This window comes from Microtus pennsylvanicus, chromosome 3 (genome assembly GCF_037038515.1).
Source record: "Microtus pennsylvanicus isolate mMicPen1 chromosome 3, mMicPen1.hap1, whole genome shotgun sequence".
NCBI classification, from domain to species: domain Eukaryota; kingdom Metazoa; phylum Chordata; class Mammalia; order Rodentia; family Cricetidae; genus Microtus; species Microtus pennsylvanicus.
In genome coordinates, this window is record NC_134581.1 from 42317737 (window position 1) to 42339143 (window position 21407).

The 21407-nt window shown below is 43.9% G+C and overlaps 1 protein-coding gene across 1 annotated transcript in view; it reads left to right on the forward strand.

Annotated features, from left to right (window-relative positions):
- Positions 1–21118, forward strand: part of Slc17a5 (solute carrier family 17 member 5) — a 40365-nt gene extending 19247 nt beyond the window's left edge. The window contains exons 6-11 of the mRNA XM_075965139.1: positions 2261–2379; positions 3758–3916; positions 8667–8799; positions 11871–12018; positions 18182–18272; positions 20534–21118. Of these exons, the coding sequence (XP_075821254.1) occupies positions 2261–2379; positions 3758–3916; positions 8667–8799; positions 11871–12018; positions 18182–18272; positions 20534–20671 (788 nt within the window). The 3' untranslated portion in view covers positions 20672–21118. The remainder of the gene's footprint in view (positions 1–2260; positions 2380–3757; positions 3917–8666; positions 8800–11870; positions 12019–18181; positions 18273–20533) is intronic.
- Positions 21119–21407: the final 289 nt, after the last annotated feature.

Consider the following 21407-nt stretch of genomic DNA (forward strand, 5'->3'; position numbering starts at 1 on the left):
TGGTGCCCTCTTCTGGCCTGCAGGCATACACACAGACAGAATATTGTATAATAAATAAATAAATAAATAAATAAATAAATAAATAAATAAATAAATATTTTTTTAAAAAAATCACAGTATCTTTGGATTAGATTGAAATGTATGATTTTTTTTTTGTTTTTGTTTTTGTTTTTTCAAGACAGGGTTTCTCTGTAGCTTTGGAGCCTGTCCTGGAACTAGCTCTTGTAGACCAGGCTGGCCTCAAACTCACAGAGATCCACCTGCCTCTGCCTCCCGAATTCTGGGATTAAAAGTGTGCGCCACCACCAACCGGCCTGAAGTGTGTGATTTTAAGAATTACTGAGTTGAGATTCATAAGAAAGAATCATTCAATGAGCTTTGGCTTGGGCTTAAAAGAGAATTTCTATTAATTTTTTTTTTGAGGGGGAAGGTTTGAAACAGTGTTTCTTTGTGTAACAGTCCTGGCTGTCCTGGAGCTAGCTCTATAGACCATGCTGGCCTCAAACTCAGAGATCCAACTGCCTCTGCCTCCCAAGTGCTGGGACTAAAGGCATGTGCCACCACACTCGTCCCCAATAATTTTTTGTTTTGTTTTTTGAGACAGGGTTTCACTGTAGTTTTTAGAGCCTGACCTGGAACTAGCTCTTGTAGACCAAGCTGGCCTCGAACCCACAGGGATCTGCCTGCTTCTGCCTCCCGAGTGCTGGAATTAAAGGGCCTGCGCCACCCCACTCATCCCCAATAATTTTTGAAATGGCCCTAAACATGCTTCTGCATTTTGTGCTTCCCATGCGCACAAAGTGATATTCTCAGAATTGATCCTCACAAGATCAAAGGCAACTCTGAAAAGCCTTGAGAATACTCTGCACACTTCATGTGTGAAATGTTTATCCAGCATTTAGTGCTTTGTGTAATAATAAGCACATCTGTCTCAGTATACAAATTATCTTGCATCTTTCATAAGTCGTAAAATTATATAAATAGTAAAGAACTTAAAATAAATTTCTTTTGTTATCAGTAAATATTCAATTTGTATTGTGGTTTTATATACCTATATACACAGAGTTGTGTGAAAATTCTCAGAAGGAAAGGGGCCTTAAGTAGAAGGAGCGTGAGGAGCCCCACTCTAACTCACTGAAGGAAAATCTGTTTTCCAGGTCGTTACAGTTGACAGGACCTAGCGCAGTTTGACATGTTAGCTCTGCAGTGTGCTTCTGTGCTTCTGTAGAAACTGCTGCTGTTGAATCCTGGACTCGATTGTCCCACTGTGAACAGTTACTATCTGGGGGTCATGAACTTGTGTGTTTTGAAAATACTTTCTCTCAAGCAAAATTGAGTGGTTCTCCCCTTGGGGATTTAATCCTTTTCCTTTCCCTCTGTGTGAAGGCATTTCATTGCTCAGATTGATTGACAGGATCATGGGAGATGGACCTTTAAAATGAATGAAACAGATGTATGCGTATGTGTATGTGTTATAGAAATTTTTTCTTAAAGGTTTTTCTTCTCCAGAATGGACATATAGACAAATAGACATAGAGACAAATGTAGATTTGATATCTGAACATCAGGGTATGAGAAGAGATGGAACTTAGGACTGTTAATTGCCACAGGTTTTTCTTTTTTGATTATGAAAACGTTCTGGAATTAATTATATTACCTCTAAAATAAATATATATAAATTTAAAAAAAGTGTTCTGAGCCAAGAATGGTAGTAGTGGCACTTGGGAAACTAGGGCAGAAAAATCCAAACAGGAGTCTGTCTGTCTGTAGGCCCTGATTGGCTGAGCCTTATGATTGACGTATATCATCAGAGTTATTTGAGACTATGCATGGTCACACATACCTGTCATCCTAGCAGTTGAGGCTTCATAGAGGGTACCAGGCCAGCCAGAATCTCAGTCATTCCTCCAAGTGCATAGAGAATAATAGTTACTATTCCATTGAAGATCTGAAACCCAAAGCTAAGTCTAATTTGTTTTTTGGTTTTTGGTTTTTGGTTTTTTTTTGTTTTTCGAGACAGGGTTTCTCTGTGGTTTTGGAGTCTGTCCTGGAACTAGCTCTTGTAAACCAGGGTGGTCTCGAACTCACAGAGATCCGCCTGCCTCTGCCTCCCGAGTGCTGGGATTAAAGGCGTGCACCACCACCGCCCGGCTGCTAAGTCTAATTTTATATTACATTTATAGGTATATATCCTTCTTAAGATGTGAACAAAATGCTGACACATTCAAATGTTATTTAACTGTCTTCTTTCTATTTTAAGGTGTAATTGGAATCGTATGGTTTATTTTGTGGATGTGGTTAGTTAGTGATACACCAGAAACTCACAAGACAATCTCCCATTATGAAAAAGAATACATTGTGTCATCATTGAAAAACCAGGTATGCACTTTGGCACATGTTAAAAATTAAGATAATCTTTGAAATAGATCTTTTTGTTGCATATGTCTTAAGCAAATTACGGTGAGCAAATGAAATAAATACCTAAAATACTGTCTGAAAAAATGTCTAAAACTAATTTCTTCTCGGAACTCAGGGCATGGCTTAGTGGTGGAGCATCTGTGAGTCCCTCCGCGTAGACAGATAGACACTGAGGACAGACAGACCCAGAGGACGCCATTATTAATGCCCTCGAATTGGGGGATTCTTCCTTATGTGACTATCCAGCATACTCTGGGGCCAGCCCATTTATTAAATCCTAATCATTTAAAGCTGGATAGTGGTGGCACACGCCATTAATCACAGCACTTGGGAGGCAGAGGCCAGCCTGGTCTGGTGAGTTCCGGGACAGCCAGACTGTTACACAGAGAAACTTCTGAAAAAAACAAACACACATACAAATATATTATTAATTTAACATCTGTTTCAGAAAAAAAATGAACATAAATAGAAATTCTCATGTCTCTAAGATTTATTTTTATATTATGTTTATTTGTGTGTCAATATGTACATGAGAGTGCCATTGCCCTCGGAGGCAAGAGGTGTCAGGTCCCCTGGAGTTAAAGAAGAGTGTGAGCTACCCAGTGTGGATGCTAGAGATCAGACTCAGGTCCTCTGCAAGAGAAGTGTTCCATCTTAAACCTTTTGTCCAACCTTCTCACAAGGCTGCCTTTGACCTGGTGCTTGACCTCCAGTACCCCTGCTCTGAAGGTCACGTCTCCACGCGGCTGCACCTAAAGCCCTCACCTGGTTTTCACCCTTTGTCCCTGTGTTCCTCCCTGAGACGGTGATATTGCCCAGGCTAGCCTCGACTCCAAGCTCAAGTCACCCTCCTGCGGAAAGCTCCTGCCGAGCTGAGGCTCCAGTGTGCGGCGCCACACCCACTTTGCGCCATTCTTGCGGATCTTTTCAGTGTAACAAAGACTGGATAGTGAGATACAGACTCTAACAAGAACTTCCGGTTCCACTACGTTTCCCTGCGTCAGCCTCCATACGTCACGTGTGACGGCGGCTCTGTTCTCACTTCCACGGAAGCATTCGTGTTTATAGCGGCACTGGCACGTGCAGCTTTCGTGACAGTTTTAACTCCACTGTTTATGTTTCCCTCCAACCGCAGTCATAGGTTCTCTAGTTGATATTTTGAATGAAACAACTAAAATTTGTTCATTATTTTGCTATTAGCGTTTCAGAGGAATTGATTTTATGACCTAGAATACTACTAAAGTTGGTGACCCGTGTTCTGGGCTGAGTTTTAGCTAAGATGGTGGGTGGTTAAGAGTCCACACAGCTGCAGTCTCCTAATTCAGCCTGTCTCCTTCAGCTTTCTTCCCAGAAGGCAGTGCCGTGGGCGTCCATCTTGAAGTCACTGCCACTTTGGGCAATTGTCGTAGCGCATTTTTCTTACAACTGGACCTTCTATACTTTACTGACATTGTTGCCTACATATATGAAAGAAATCCTAAGGTTCAATGTTCAAGAGGTAAGAGGAAATAATCATCTGCTTCCTGTGTAGAGAATGTGTTTTCAGAACCTCATGCTCAGTTCCTTTTCACCCAAATGAAATCCAGTCGTCTCCTTCTCTGCCGGCTGGTTCGTATGTCCAGTCGACACAAGCTAAAGCATTTGAGAGGTGATACCCTCAGCTGAGAGAACGCCTCCTTGAAGAGCAGGCCATAGGTAGGCTGCCATGCATGTTCTTAGTGATTGATCCGAGAGGACCCAGCCATTGTGGGTGATACTACCCCTGGGCTGGTGGTCCTGGGTTGTGTAAGAAAGCCAGCTGAACAAACCATGGGGAGCAAGTCAATAAGCAGCACTCCTCCGTGGCCTCTGCATCAGCTCCAGCCTGCAGGTTCCCACTGGGTTTGATTTCCTGCCTTGGCCTCTCTCAGTGGACTGTGATAGGTAACCAAGGAAGCCTACTCCTCCCAGGTTGCTTTTGTTCATGGTATTTCATCACAGCAGTGGTAACCCTAAGTAAGACACCTATCTTTTGTATTCTGCTGCACTCCCGTACATACATCCATTCATCTTTCTATCTATCCATCCATCTATCTACCTATCTATCTATCTATCCATCCATCCATCTACCTACCTATCTATCCATCCATCCATCCATCTACCCATCCATCATCCATCTACCCATCCATCCATCCATCTACCCATCCATCCATCTACCCATCCATCCATCCATCTACCCATCCATCCATCCATCTACCCATCCATCCATCCATCTACCCATCCATCCATCCATCTACCCATCCATCCATCTGTCTGTCCGTCCGTCTATCATCTATCTAGCCATCCATCTGTCTGCCTGTCTGTCTGTCTGTCTATCTGTCTCTGAATGTCTATGTGTGTGTGTGAGTACACAGGCATGTCTACCCACTTATTCTCACTCTCTATTTTAGAGGAGCTATAATTATACAGCTATATAAAATGGCCCTTTTCTGGAAAGAGAGATACTGTTTTGTTTGGATTTTCGAGACAAGGTCTTGCTGTATAGCCCAGGCTAGCCTCAAACCGTGAAAGTAGCTTTAGACTGCCTGTTCTGGTTCCATCCTGAGCATGGCGTTTACAGGTATGTGCCATCACACTGACGCTGGTTTTATTTATTTATTTATTTATTTTGGTTTTTGTGGTTTTTTAGTTTTTTGTTTTGTTTGATTCTGCTGTTTTTCCTTTTTTTCAGTGTGTTTATATCTTTTATTTATTTATTTGTTTATTTATTTTGGTTTTTCGAGACAGGGTTTCTCTGTGGTTTTGGAGCCTGTCCTGGAACTAGCTCTTGTAGACCAGGCTGGTCTCAAACTCACAGAGATTCGCCTGCCTCTGCCTCCCGAGTGCTGGGATTAAAGGCGTGAGCCACCACCGCCCAGCTTTTTATTTATTTTTTTAAAGATTTATTAATTTATTATGTATACAATGTGCTGCCAGCATATATGTCTGCAGGCCAGAAGAGGGCGCCAGATCTCGTTATAGGTGGTTGTGAGCCACCATGTGGAATTGAACTCATGTCCTCTGAAAGAGCAGTCAGTGCCCTTAACCTCTGAGCCAACTCTCCAGCCCCCAAATCTTCTAAACTTTATTTTAATATTTTCATCTAGACATGGCAAGCATGCAGCCTGCCTCTGGGTATCCTCCAGGTCATAGTTCATGGCACCTTTTGCCTTGAATTCCTTTCCCTATAAAAGTCCTTTTAGTGCCTAGTATCATGTCTGGAAAGCAGATGGCAACCCAGATACCTGACAGCCGTCATAGTAAATGGAAATGGTGAGGTCAGATGGGGAGGAACAAGGGTCTTGGGCAAGGGGTGCTACACAGTCTGTATAGTCTGAAGTATACTTCATTTATTTTTAATACTTATTTTATTTCCAATTATGTGTCTGGGGGTTGGGTCATATGTGCTTTCGTACAGATGCCCCGAAGGCCAAAGATACCTAATCCCCCTGGAGCTGGAGTTAAGGAGGCTGTGATCCACCCTGACATGGGTGCTAGGTACCAAACTGCAACATCCTCGTAACTGCTGAGCCATTTCTCCAGCCCCAGGAGTAAACATGACCCTTCCTGAAGATGCCCATTTCTGTGGGGTCTTCAGTTAGGGAGAAACAGAAAACCTTGTCTTTGGAGAGACCGAGAAACATAAAAAAGCATAACTTATAAGGAAGCTTTGTGGTGTTTTCCTTCAAAGGGGAAGAAAATCTAAAATCCTTAATGTATAAGCACAAAGGTCCCAACAAACAGAGTTTAAGTGAGGGAACGTGCTCAGCAGACAGGGGCACCTCTGCAGGAGGCCTGAGAACCCGACTTCAGTCTCCAGACCCACATGGTAGAAAAGAACCGACCACAAAACGTGTCCTCTGCCCTGTGCACTGTGACGCATACACATGCATGTGCACACAAAATAAACAAACCATTAGTTTTGTTTTGTTTTGTGGTGTGTGGTTTTTTGAGACAGTGTTTCTTTGTGTAATAGCCTTGGCTTTCCTGGAACTCACTTTTCACAGAGATCCTCCTACCTCTGCCTCCCAAGTGCTGGAATTAAAGGCATGGACCACCATCACCCGACTATGAAAGGCCGGAAAGATAGCTTTATTGACAACCTGAATCTGCTCCCTGGAAAGAGAGAACCAATCCCTGCAAATCATCCACTAATTGCTCCCTCACCGTGGCACATGTGCATTTCCCGTGTGAGCACACACACACACGCACACACACACACACACACACACATACAAGCACACACACACACACAGAGCTTAAAATTTTTAATTTGAGAAAAAAGAGGCCAGAGATATCAAAGGAGCACAGAAAGTCTCAGCAGTAGAAATTCCAAAGGAGACGTAATTAACCTTATAAAGAATAGTATAAGAAAGGCCAGGCGGTAGTGACACACGCCTTTAATCCCAACACTTGGGAGGCAGAGGCAGGCGGATCTCTGTGAGTTCGAGGTCAGCCTGGTCTATAAGGGCTAGTTCCAAGATAGGCTCCAAAGCTACACAGAGAAATTCTGTCTCAAAAAACAAACAAAAAGAATAATATAAAGAGCAGAAGGTCCCACCATTCTTCAAAGTTTCTTTCTAAGAAGTAGCATTACTAGCCAGCGTGGTAGCACATTCCTGTAACCGGAGCACGGGGGAAACTAAAGCACGAGGGGACCTAGGGATCCAGGCCAGCTTGAGCCACATGGAGCTACACGGAAGCCACAAAGGTCTTGGTGAGGATCTGGACAAATTGGAATCTTCATGCACTGCCATGGGGAATATAAGGCAGTCACCATGGAAAAGTGAACCCAACAGTTTTGTCCCTGCAGGCGTTAGAGATGTAGACTCAGCGTGGACGTATAATTCAGTGGTAGCATGCTTGCCTGTGCAGCGTGAATGAGACCTTGGGTTCAGTCCCCAGTATTGCCCTCCGAAAAATTAAATCTTTAAAACATGTTTTATGAGAATTGAGACTAGCAGCACTCGGGAGGCTGAGGCAGGAAGATTGCCATAAATTAATCCCAGCCTGGACGACAGAGTGAGTTCTAGCCTAGCTGTAGGAAGTGAGGCCCTATCTCATTGGATGGGAATAGGGTTCCTAGTAACTCTGTAGTTACATAGAAACCCAGTTCAAACATTCGTGAGACTCCTAGTAACTCTGTAGTTACATAGAAACCCAGTTCAAATATCCTTGAGACTCGTGTGATGCCCTTTGCTTACAGTAGAGTTTGTTTTGGGACACTTAGATGTCAAATTGTATTTTAAAGCACCTACTTGTGGCAATTGTAGCACCGGAGAGGCAGAAGCAGGAGGATCTCTATGAGTTGGGGGCCAGCCTGGTCTACAGAGCTAGGACAGCCAAGGCTACACAGTCTTTCAAAACAGAATAAAGAAAAAAAGAACTTTAAAGTGCCTCTGTGCTTTGTTTTAAGCTTTTTTTTTACATGTGTTTAGTTTCATTGATTATCCTGAGTTTTCATTTCCCCCCTTTTTTTTTATTGTTTTTTTCCTGTATTATTGCTTTCTAACTTTTTCCTTCGAGCCCAGGATTGCTTTGAACTCCATTTGCAGCCTAGGATGATGCAAAATCATTGAAAAGAAACATAGATTTAAAAAAAGACATGAGCATTTCTTAAATAACTGAAGGCTGCATTCTAGTTTAGCCAGTACCAAATGAAGGTGTCTAGGGACACACACATATTTGGGATGGTAACTGGAGGTGAGTGTTTGTAACTGTGACTGGGTGGTGCTGGCTTACAGGAAGAGGTAGAGTTGAGACAGGGCTTCTGGGTAGCTGATGATGCTCTACTTGGCATAAATGACTCTCAGACCTCCACTTTATTAAACTATACATTTGATTTTGTAATAAAAAAGATTTTAAATAAATTTTTTTGGAGACTGAAACTGTGCTTGGGTTGGGGATGGGTGCACACTCAGGAGGTGGAGGCAAGAAATAAAAACAACTTGTTCTGTGGGAAGCAATGCAGGCTGATCAGAAGACTTTCCAAATTCCAAGTAGCATTCTCGATGACCCGGAGCAGACAGTACTGTTTCCCCGTGAGACCGGTTGGCACAGGGATGGGTAAATTGAGTCCCAAGATCCCTGCCAAACGTACTTTCTGTGATATCAGAATATTATCAACACCTTGCTCCGCCACTGTATGTCCGCCATTTTCAGATACCCAGGGCTATCTGTGACTCGTGTGTCCTACCGTGTTTAATCCCATATCTCTTTGCCCCTTCCAGAATGGGATCTTATCCGCGTTGCCTTATTTTGGCTGTTGGCTCTGCATGATTCCCTGTGGCCAAGCCGCTGATTATTTAAGGGTCAAGTGGAATTTTTCAACTATAAGTGTTCGGAGAATTTTTACCCTCGTGGGTAAGTAAGATGAATCAAGTTTTATTTTGCCTCCTAGTTATACCCATAACACCCCAAAACCCTCACTAAGATGTGAGGTTTCCCCACACACATCCCGTTTTTCGGCACACAAGCTGAGTGTAAGGGCTGAGTCTCCCAAGACTGCCCTCCTCCACTTTAGAGGTTAGTCACAAGAACTGGACTGTGACCTACACTTTTAACTGACTAAATCGGGGTTTGATTACTTTACGTGGAAGACAGACAGATGTTTGCTTACTCATTATCAAAGGTACTATAAGGGACAATATGGATGAACAGCCAGATAGGAAAATCCTCAAGGAAAGGTGTATGGGAAGGGCTGCCTAGGTGCCACCACCACCACCACCCGGGATCTCCACTGGCGTTCTGCTGCCTAGAAGCTCCTCTGAAGCGCATCCTTGTCCTTTGGTTTGTTTTGTTGTTAGTTGGTTATTGGTCTCTTTGTTGTTGACACAGAATCTAACTGTGTGGTCAGGCTAATTCCAGGCCCTCTGGAACTCAAAGCAGTCCCCCTGCTTCGCCATCCTGAGTGCTGGGATTACAGGTGTGCTTACTTGGTCAGTAGCCTGTTTCTAAAGCAAATTCTCGATGCTGTGGTACCTGGGTCTGGCTTCAAAATTCACAACTTCCAATTCCAACTGTCAAGAGCTGGACCACCATGCCCAGCCCAAACCTTGTCTTTTTTTGAGTTTCTGTGGAGGCTTCATTATGCCAGCATGATCGAATAAATCAGTGGCCATCATGATCCTTCAGATTGACCCTCATCTCTGCCAAAGATACTGGTACCTTGGTCTTGTTGAAAGCCAGTCCCAGCTACTGGGGAGGCTGAGGCCAGAGGATCATTTGAGGACAAGAGTTTGAAGCCAGACTGGGTAACATAATAAGATTTCATCTCAAAAAGGAAAAGACCTTGAGAACCAGGCCTGATGGTACATCTCTACCATCCTGGGACTTGGGAAGTAGAGCCAGCAGAATCAGGGGTTTGAGGTCGTCCTCTAATACATGACTGGTCTAAGGGCAGCTTGGGCTACCTGAGACCCTGTCTCAAATACTGGGAAAAACATACTGTCTAGGGCCACTGGTCCCAACGTCACCAGTCATATTACTAGCAACAAAAGACAATGTCAATCACTCCGGAAGTTCCAGAGGCGTGAGGGCTTGTGCCCAGAGCAGGAATGTAGAGCAAGAATGTGTGTCTCTTCGTGTCACAGTAAGCCAAGGCAGCAGAAAAGAATAATCCTCTATCTTGTTCACTTATGGACCCTGGTTCCCACAGCCACAACTGCCTGTAAGTCCACCTGCAAGGCATCTACCACCCTCTCCTGGCCTCTGCAGGGACCAGAGAATGCACACAACATACATAAAAGTAACATGCTTTGCGTAAATTGGGTCTGGGAATGGCAGTACACACCTTTAATCCCAACACTCAGGAGGCAGAGGCAGGCAGATAGATCTCTGTGAGTTTAAGGCCAGCCTGGTCTATATACTAAATTGCAGGTCAGAACTACATCAAGATCCTTTCTAAATAAATAAATGTAAATTTGGGAGCTGGAGATCTGCTCCTCCAGAGGACACTGATTTGGTTCTCAGCACCCACATGTGGCTCACAACTCTCTGCAACTTCAGTTCCAAAAGATCCAGTGTCTTCTTCTAGCCCCACCCATACCAGACACACACGTGGTGCACAGACATACATGCAAGCTGTACTAGACACATATATGGTGCACAGACATACATGCAAACCCTGATAGACACACACATGGTGCACAGACATACATGCAAGCCATACTAGACACACACATGGTGCACAGACATACATGCAAGCCATACTAGACACATATATGGTGCACAGACATACATGCAAACCCTACTAGACATACACATGGTGCACAGACATACATGCAAGTAAATCACACATACACATAAAATAAATCTTTCTTAAAAATTATACATACTGTGAAGCCAGGCAGTGATGACACACGCCTTTAATCCCAGCACTCAGGAGGCAGAGGCAGGTGGATCTTTGTGAGTTCTAGCCCAGCCTGGTCTACAGATTGAGTTCCAGGACAGCCAAAGCTACAGAGAAACCCTCTCTCAAACAAACAAAAAACAAACAAAAAATTATACTGTGAAAGGACCCATTCTAGGTAAATTCTGCAAACACCTGCTGGGCACCCACTATGGAAGATGCTCTCCCATTCAGTACTGCTCTGACTTAGACCGCACATCTGTAAATGAAATAATTGCCTTTGCACTCAGTCTGTCTCCCCCAACCAAGACTGCCCTGTGGAGTGCATATGCGTCTTGTTATCAGTTCTTAGAACCAAAACAGATCACATTTCTAACTTCATCCAACAGCGTTTATTATTTTTCTAAGACTTGTTTTGTGTCTGTGTGCCTGTGTGTGTGTGTGTGTGTGTGTGTGTGTGTGTGTGTGTGTACATGCTTACAGATGGTTGTAAGCCACCCAACATGAGTGCTAGGAACCAAACTCGGATCCTCTGTAAGAGCAGAAAGCACTCTTAGTGACTGACCCATCTCTCTAGAGTTCACTGTGTATTTATCTACTGTGATAATGTTAATTTTATCACATTTTGTATCAGCTCTTGCTTCTCCTTTCAACCCTATCGTTCAATTTTTGTTTGGTTGGATGGGTTTTTTGTTGTTGTTGTTGTTGTTGTTGTTGTTTTTCGAGACAGGCTTTCTCTGTAGCTTTGGAGCCTGTCCTGGAACTAGCTCATCCTGAGAGCTGGGATTGTTCAGTCTTTTTCTCCTTAACTCTCAGCTCTGTAGAGGTTGACTGAGCCTTTATCAGGTGCAGATTGAATAGCGCTGCGGGGTGGAGGGGATTTCCTTTTCTGGTTGTGTGAGTTAAGAGTCCACGTTTCCTGGGAGGCTTTCCAGCGAGGAAAGGAATGAAGCCCTTTGGTCTTCCAGGCAGTTCCGTGTTTCTACAGTAGGTGGCAGCACGATCCAGTTCAGGCTTCTGCAGTTTTAAAGAGACTGAATGCAATAATGGTGCTTCCTTTTCTCCTTCGACTTTGGAACTCCAGGAATGGTTGGCCCTGCAGTTTTCCTGGTCGCCGCTGGATTTATAGGCTGTGACTATTCTTTGGCTGTTGCATTCCTCACCATATCCACGACACTAGGAGGCTTTGCCTCTTCGGGATTTAGCATCAACCATCTGGATATAGCTCCTTCGTGAGTACAAATACAAAGGTTGGCTGGGTTGTCTTTGCTTTCCTTCCTTACAATCACAGTGAAACACAGACAACATAAAATTTGCCATTTTAGCCACTGTAGTGCAGCCATCTCCACTACAGTCTCTCGACTTTTACATCTTCTCCGTTTGGAATTCTGTGTCTAGTATATGAACACTGGCGCCACGTTTCCCCCTCTTCCCACGTCCTGGAAGCCACCGTTCTTATTTCTACTTTCCATGAATTTGACTGCTAGAGGAATGACTTTAAAGTTTTTTTTGCTAGACTTCAGTTTACACAACCGGTAAGTGTTGGCTTGAGCTACCTCCACCTCCTGCGTGGTGTTCTCCTGCACACTGCAGTGCCAGTGTAACTCGGGTCCGTGCCTGCTAGAATGAGAGCTCAGTGAGAGTCCATCTTCAGGAGCTACCATCGGGCTGGACACGTAGGAGGCTTTGATCGGACAGATGAATGACAAAGCCGAGAATTTAGCCCAGTTGGTAGAATGCTTGCCTAGCATCAGGGAGCTATGGATTCAGTCCCCATAACATATAAACTGTGGCACAGACCTGTAGGCCCAGAGCTTGGAAGATGAACAAGGAAATCAGAAGTTCAGGGCCAGTCTAGGACACAAGAGGCCATGTCTCAGTAAATAAATGGGGCCAGCAGGATGGCTTAGAGGGTAAAACATTTGCCAACGAGATTGATAACCTTGAGTATAAATTCTGGAAGCCAGATACAGGTAGAAGGAGCCAACCAACTCCACAAAATTGCCCTCTGACTTCTACATGTAGTTTGGGGGGAGGGCGGGGGATGAGGAAGTGGAGGAAGGGGAGCAAGACTTCAGGTTTAGCCTTGCAGTTCAAGGCCAACCTGACACATACAAGACCCTGTCTCAGAAAACAAAACAAAAAAAATTACAAGAAGTGGAGCCATTAACTTGCCCATAGACGTTTAGAGCATTGTGTTCATGTAAACACAAATGTCTAACACTTGAGTGCTTACTAATCACTTACACAAACATCATCTTGTTTGTCCTAACAGCTGCCCAGTGCGGTAGGTGAATGCTCTTGGCTTATGCTATAGAAACTCAGATTCAGAGAAATTAAGTGGCTTATATTAACAAGCTAACAAATGCTAAACCCCTAATCTAAACCTAAAATTTTTATATTAAGCCCAAAATTGTTATTACATCTAAGTCTCTGGAAGCATTCTTAGGGCCACAGAGTTCTAAGTCCCCGCTGAAAAGATAAAGAGAGTGACTAGATTGAGTACTCTACCCCCAGGAGATTTGGGGTACTTCATTTATTAAAAGTAATGCATATGGCCAGGTGGTGGTGGCAAACACCTTTAATTCCAGCACTCAGGAGGCAGAGGCAGGTAGATTCTGTGAGTTCAAGGCTAGCCTGGTCTACAAAGCTGGTTCTAGAACAGCCAGAGCTATTACACAGAGAAACCCTATCTCGAAAAACCAAACAGTAAAACTAATTGCAAGGAAAGTTGGTTGAATTTAGTGACAGTTTGAAAGATATAAACATAACTGTAAAAATAAAGAAAACTTCACGTTCAAAGAGTCAAGGCACTAGAAGCTGTCCCTTTGGGAAGGAGACAGAGAGATGTCCATTTTATTAACGAAGAGCTTCATAGTGACTGGGGCATCCCTGGCTACATATGTAATGAGTTCAAGGATAGAATAGGTCGTATAAGACCCTGTCTCAATATAACAACAATAATAAAACGACAAAGAGTAGCACTGTTGATTTTTCCAGTTGTCGATTATCGCACGAGCTGTGTGTAAACACAGTTGCCTAGTGCTTGAAAGCTTACTAGTCACTTGTACAAACATCATCCTGTTTGTCCTGAAATCAGTCTAAGGAGGTAGGTACCGGGTGTTCTTGGCCCATTTCAAGGCTGAGGAAACTTCAGCCTTTACAGAGTAAGAACCAAGTCTCGTTAACAAGGGTCTGGGCTCATGGCTCAGTAGTAGAGAGCTTCCCTAGTCTGTGCAAAGCCAGGGATCCAGCCTCTAGCGCAGCAAACAGGAAAGACAGGAAAAACAGTGATTAATACTGCTCGTTAAACAAAAAGGGAATCTGGAGACATTGCAGTTGAAGCACGTGTTCAGTTATGTAACTTCCAGCAGCAGAGAGAGAGTTAGGAAGAAGTTGGAAGTTTGAGTAATCCTGTCAGCGTGCTCTGCAGACCGGGCCATCATCTGAGAGCTAATGAACTGTAGAATCCCGGGCTCCACCAGAGAAAGACCTAACAAGGATCTACACGCTGGGGTCCTTGGGGGAGCCTCTCACACACTGGAAACTGAGGCACTCGTCGAGTTCTGTCTTCCCAACCCCTCAGCAAATAGTCATGGAGTTTATGTACTCGCATTTACCCCACGTGACACTAGGAAAAGATTCCGCGTCTGCGTATGAGCAAAGTCGGGAATGAACCATTTTAAATTAAGTCGTCTGTAGTATAGTATAATTTATCTTTTTAACAAATACAAAGTACCTATTTGTGCAAGTCCTAACAGACACGCCCTCGTCAGTGGTGGGCAACAAGAAAGAGCTACAAATAAAGCAACCTTTTTTCCTGTTCCGGTCCTTAGTGGAGCATGTCCACAATCCTAACATTCAAAAGCCTGGGAAATTGAAGCCAGCATGGCCTACATGTTGAGATCCTGCTTCATAAAAGCAAAAGGTTATGGCTGGGACTTTAAATAACACTGAAGCCTGGAGAAAAAGTGCAAAGAGGTTAGACAAGAAAAAAAAATAGTGTATCGTCCAGGCTTGGTGGTGCACATCTTTAATCCCTGCATTTCCAGCAGAAGCAGCCGGATCTCCAAGTTTGAGGATAGCCTGATCTACAGCGCTCCAGATCAGCCAGCCAGGGCGACACAGAAAGACCCTGTCTCAAAAGAGAGAAGAAGAAAAAAAAAACAGTGAGAGGAAGGAAGGAAGGGAGGGTGTATCTATGCTGTTTATACTAGACACAGCCCAGTGGTGGAACACTTTCCTCACTGTGATTGAGTCCCAGGGTTGGTTCCCAGCATCACAGCAGGGTGAGGAGCTGGAGACAGAGGAACTTCCAGGAGAGGCGAAGAAATGGGTGTGTCTTAGTCTGTCATAACAGAAGAGGCTTAAACAGTTCAACTTCACATTCCATCTAGTTCTGGGACACATGGTAAAGAAAAAATTTTGGTTTGTTTTTAAGATAAAAGAAATCTACCCCAAGCGTGTTAGTAAGTTCACAAAAGCAAGGTGGGGAAACTTTACACACACACACATACACACACACACACACACACACACACACACGAGATTGAACCTAGAACTTTGCACATACTATATCCCTTATCCATAAGGGAAGGAAGAAGAAACAGTTGTCTCAAGTTCTTCAGCATTCCTCTCAGATAGAGGTGATAAGGACGTCTATAAGCCAGAGGTCCTCTGCCCCTCTTCCCGGACCTGCTGAGCCTTGAGCTCACACCTTGACTAGGCTAGCCAGCCCCAGCCATCTTGTCTTCTCCACTTGCCCTATAGGCATTTTCGGGGATGCCTTGCTTGTCTTATGGGTGCTGACATTCACATTCTCGTCCTCACGATTGCACAGCAAATGCTCTTCACCCCTGAGCCATCTCTCCATCGCTTTCACAGGGTTGATCTTACTATGAGATACAGTATGTGACGTGCTTATAAGTCATTTCTCATAGCTTTCCCAACAGACAGCCAATATTCCAATTAACATGGAGTGTATTCGTGGTGTTTTCCCAAGCCCTTCCATAAATTGAAATTAAGATTTCTTTTGTTTAATTTTGAAACAGACTAGCCTCAAACTTGTTGCAATTCCCTCCCTCAACGTCCTGCTTGCTGGAATCACAGGGATACTCTGGGTGAAACCATGATTCGTCTATGGTTAGTTTTGTTTCCTGGAACCATAGATTTTCGGATAGATTTTCGGTTGTTTTGTCAACAGGCATCTCACATTTCAGGACCAGAGAAAACTGACTGAGTCTGTGCAGCGTGCATTCCCGTCTGCAGGCATCAGTCTTCTCTGACACTTCCTGGCCAAGGATAATATAAATACTTGAATGGGCTTCTCGGTGCTGACATTTAATATTTCACAGCATTCATCTGCACTTGCGATCTGTCAGGGAAGAGACCTGGCAACATTGCAGCTGGTTCCTCCTCCTGCCAAGGTGCTAATGGTCTAAAGAGGGGGGAGGAGGGAGAGGTGCTGCCAAGCTGGGTTAATTTAAGATGTACTCTCTGAGGGGAATGAGCCAAAAAAGATCTTGGCCAAATTATTATATGCTTTGTATATGGGCTTAAAACATAAATATATGGATTGTTGTACATTGTTGAATTAGGCACTGCAGAATTATTATTTTTTATTATCATTATTATTTTATTTTTATTTTGGACTCCATCTAAAATGAGAAAGCAGCCAGCCTGGTCCACAGAGCGAGTCCCAGGACAGGCTCCAAAGCTACACAGAGAAACCCTGTCTCAAAAAAGAATTAAAAAAAAAAAAAAAAGATGAGAAAGCAGCCAGCAGTGGTAGGTAGCCCAGATCTTTAATCCCAGCACTCGGAGGCAGAGGCAGGTGGATCTCTGTGAGTTCAAGGCCAGCCTGGTCTACAAGAGCTAGTTCCAGGACACCCAAGGGCTGCACAAAGAAACCTGTCTTGGAAGAGAGAGAGTTTTCAAGGTGAGGGCTAGAGAAAGGGCTCCACAGCTAAGAACATGTATTACTCTTGTAGGTGACCCAAATTCAATTCAATTATCCACATCAGGTGATCTAAACATTGGTGAGAATATCTGATTCCCTAAGATTTTGTTTGGGAAACTTTCCCCAAGCTTATTTAAAAAAATCTTTTCGTCACACGCACAGAGCAGACCTAACTTAAGTGTCAGCAAATTAGTGAAACAAGTGAATTGTGAAACTATGTTTAATATGATCTCATGCCTAATTACATACTTAGAAATATAAGCATACACAAGTAGTAATGAGCATATTTACCAAGGTGCTAATTAGATGATTATGTCTATATGAAAGAATTATATACTTTTATGTTCTTATTTTTTTTCTCGTCTGTATAATTTTCGAAATTTTTAGTTCAGGGAGCTGATGAAATAATTCTGTGGGTAAATAAACTTGCCAGCAAGCATGATGGCCTGCATTTGGTCCCTGAAACACACGTGGTAGAAAGAGAGAACCAAGTCCCAAAAGGTGCCCTCTGACCCCAGCTAGCATACTGTGGCACACACACACAAGCACACACAAAAAACAAAAATATGTAAATTTTTTAAAAAATGGATTCAGCTTCATAACCAGGAAATAGCTACTTCTAGATGCTAGACGTTGAAATCTAGGACCACAAGCATACTGGACCAGCTCTACTACTGAGCTACGTCCCCAACCTGTAATTTGTTTCTTTCTTTGTTTTAAAACAGGATCTTAAGTAGCCCAGGCTAACCTCAGACTTGGTATGTAGCCAAGTCTTGCCTTAAACTCTTTTTTGTTTTGGTTTGGTTTTCAAAACAAGGTTTCTCTGTGTAGCCCTGGCTGTCCTGGAACTCACTCTATAGATCAGGCTGGCCTCGAACTCACAGAGATCCACCTGCCTCTGCCTCCCAAGTGCTGGGATTAAGGTGTGTACTACCATCACCCAGCTTTTGCCTTAACCTCTTGATCCCCCAATCTTCCTTTCTTCAACCCCCTAATGCTGTGGTTAAAGGTGTGCCCGCCCTCTGTACCCCAATACAATATTTCCACTTGTAAGCTCCCAGTAGATCCAGAAACATGACGTAGAAAAGTTCCCTGAAAAAGGGAATCATATCTTCAGCCTTGTTACTCTCTGTGGTGTTTTATGGGCCTTTGTGGTCATTTATTTTCATTGCTAACCTAATGTAGGCAATCTCAAAAGGCTCTGCCTATCTGTTCTATGCCGAACTGACCCACCTGTCTCTAAGGTAGATTGCTTTGCTCAGGAGTAGAAACTCCCTGGACCTTTGCATAACTATGTGCAAGGCTTTGGCTAAATATAAAATCCTGGTTCAGTAAGTCATTCATGGAGACAGAGTGTCTTGGCCTGGGTCAGGAGAGGAGCTGTCTGTGAAAGGAGCTGACCTATAACCCAGGCTTCTGTGAAACTGTCTCCCCAGGTATGCCGGTATCCTCCTGGGCATCACAAACACATTTGCCACTATCCCCGGAATGATTGGACCCATCATTGCTAAAAGCCTGACCCCTGATGTAAGTAGAAATTTTGCTTGTAAACTAAAAAGATTTGGGAGTTTCACACCTCTGTCAAGGTTAGTGTATTGTAATGGTAAAATTCTGGGTTTATTCCTTATGAAATTATATATATATATATATATGGGAGTTTTGCCTGAATGTTGTATCTGTGTACCATGTGCATGCAGTGCCCAGGGAAGCCAGAAGAGGGAGGGCATCGGCTTCTCTGTAGTGAGGAGAGATCATAAGGTCCACGTGAGTGCTGTCCTTAGCCATTGTCTGGGGTCTGGGTGCTGGAAACCACTCAGGTCCTCTACGAGAACAGCAAGTGTTCTTAACCACCGAGCCAAATCTCTAATCTCTTATGAAATTCTTTGTGATCAAAAATACAATATAAAGTTTATGTTGAAAGCCGCTCCTTTATTGTGTAGGGATATGGGTCTGTGACTGGAAAGATCACGTGCCTTAACGTTCCTCCTGTCCACTGAGCATCGTGAGGAAGGAGGGAGACAACGCTTACAGGTCCCAAAGTCTGTAATAAGCTACCACCTAAGCAGGTAGCTGATGAATCGGGGCTGCAGGACGGGGACTCGGGAGCCTTGCTTCTCCCGGCAGTGTCCCGAGCAGGGGCAGAACAGGGTTGATCAGCACATAAACCACAAGCGTTTGTTGCCAAGTTACAGTTACAGTTTTCACCAATCAGAAGTCAAAGATTAGGGACTTTCCTTGTGTGTTCCATCATTGTCAACCAACACAAATGTAAGCCTTTTAGTCCAGCCAATCAGATCCATTTGTTCTTTCTGTTGTTAGGAACAGCCATATCTTAGAGAACTAAGGAGCATAACAGACTTTTTTTTTTTTTTTTTTTTTTTGGTTTTTCGAGATAGGGTTTCTCTGTAGCTTTTGGACTTGTCCTGGAACTAGCTCTGTAGACCAGGCTGGTCTGGAACTCACAGAGATCCGCCTGCCTCTGCCTCCCGAGTGCTGGGATTAAAGGCTTGTGCCACCACCGCCTGGCTATAACAGACTATTGCTATTGTCTAAAGAGGAGGTTGACCAGCCATGGAAAGGTTCCCAGTTCCCCCTAGGACCTGGGAACTTGAACTATGTTTCACCCTACAGGTAAAATGGAGTCTGAGGTCAAAATGGCTGTATTTAGGCCAGGTGCTTTTGCCTGCTCCCTTAATACTGTGTTCAGGCTGGAGTGTGCCTCAGCCAGATGAATGCTCCCCTGGAAGGCATGAAGCCTGGGTTTCTCCAACATAAAACTGGGTATAATAGAACACAGCACAAGAAAATACACATACATACATACATACATACACTGTTTCCATAGAGTACTCTTTTTTTTTTTTTTTTTTTTGATTTTTCGAGACAGGGTTTCTCCGCAGCTTTTTGGTTCCTGTCCTGGAACTAGCTCTTGTAGACCAGGCTGGCCTTGAACTCACAGAGATCCGCCTGCCTCTGCCTCCCAAGTGCTGGGATTAAAGGCGTGCGCCACCACCGCCAGGCCCATAGAGTACTCTTTGGGGGCTAAGCAGAATGAGAGAACTGAATGAAGATCATTAGCCTGGAACTCAGTACGTTGGCCTGGCTGGCTAAGGAAACAATGCTGATAAGAGGATCAGGAATTGAGCTCCACAGCAAGATCAGGGCCAGCCTAGACCACAGGTGATCATTCCAGTAGCAAATAAATAAATGGATACCAGGCACAGTTTCACTTGCCTGTAACCAGCACTCAGGAAGCGAGGGCAGGGGGATTGCCACTAGTTTGAGACCAGCCAGGACTATGTAACGAAAGCTTGGAGAGAGGGAGGAAAGGAAGGAGTGAGGGGAGGAGATGGGAGAGAACTTAGTTCTGTCAACACAAGTTACGCAAGGCATTAGGAAAATTCACAAACCCTAATGACGGAGCCGAACACATGTTCAGACATTGATGTATCCAGGCAGCTGTGGCCCACATAGCGGAACCGCCCCTCAGCAAGGCAGGCCTCCTAGCTGTCATGCCTCCCTCACCACCAAGAGCGACAGCTGTGAGCTTTTCTGAGCTTTTGGTAGAAGCCGTCCTCAGTCTGCACTCGGTCCGGCTTGCTGCTTGTGTCTATAGCGGTATGACTGGTTCATTGTCACTTGATGCAGTACTAAAGAAGTGTTCCACCGCCCTGCTGCTGCTGGGTATTCGGTTTATTCCAAGCTCAGGCTTTTGTGAATGATATTTCTGTTCTCACATCCTTTTTTGTATAACCAACTCTCCCATTGCATTTTCCTTCCTTGTCCAGAACACCATTAGGGAATGGCAGACGGTTTTCTGTATCGCTGCTGCTATTAATGTGTTTGGTGCCATTTTCTTCATACTGTTTGCCAAAGGAGAGGTGCAGACCTGGGCTCTCAGTGACCACCACGGACACAAAAGCTGAAGACAATGACAAATAATAATTAATGGATTTTAATTTATCATGTAAACTGAAAGTGCCTTTGGTATTTTAATGTGTAAGCATTCTATGTGAGAAAAATAGTACCGGTATTTTTAAGGTAATCATGAAATGTTACTAGTTGCGAGATTATTTAAAATGAGCTGTTTTTAATTATTAATAATATATCTGCCAGACCTTATACTGGGTTTGCATGCCCAGCTGCAAGTTAGGCAGCATCATATAAGGGAGGGCTTAACACAGTGGTTCTCGGCTGGGCAGTGGTGGCACACGCCTCTAGTCCCAGCACTCAGGAGGCAAAGGCAGGCAGATCTCAGTGAGTTCAAGACCAGCCTGGTCTATAAAGTGAGTTCCAGGATTGTCCCACAGAGAAACCCTGTCTCAAAAAAAAAAAAAAAAAAAGAATAAAACAAAACAAACAAAAAAAGACAATGGTTCTCAACCTGTGGCTCATGACCCCTTTTGGGGTCACCTAAGGCTATCAGAAAACACTAATATTTACATTATAATTCATAACAGTAGGAAAATTAGTATGAAGTCACAGCATATCAGTTTTATGGTTGGGATCACCACATCATGAGGAACTGTATTTTTTGTCTGTTTGTTTTTTTCAAGAGAAGGTTCTCTGTTTAGCTTTGGAGGCTGTCCTGGAACTCGTTCTATAGCCCAGGCTGGCCTCAGACTCACAAAGCTCCGACTGCCTCGGCCTCTCTAGTGCTGG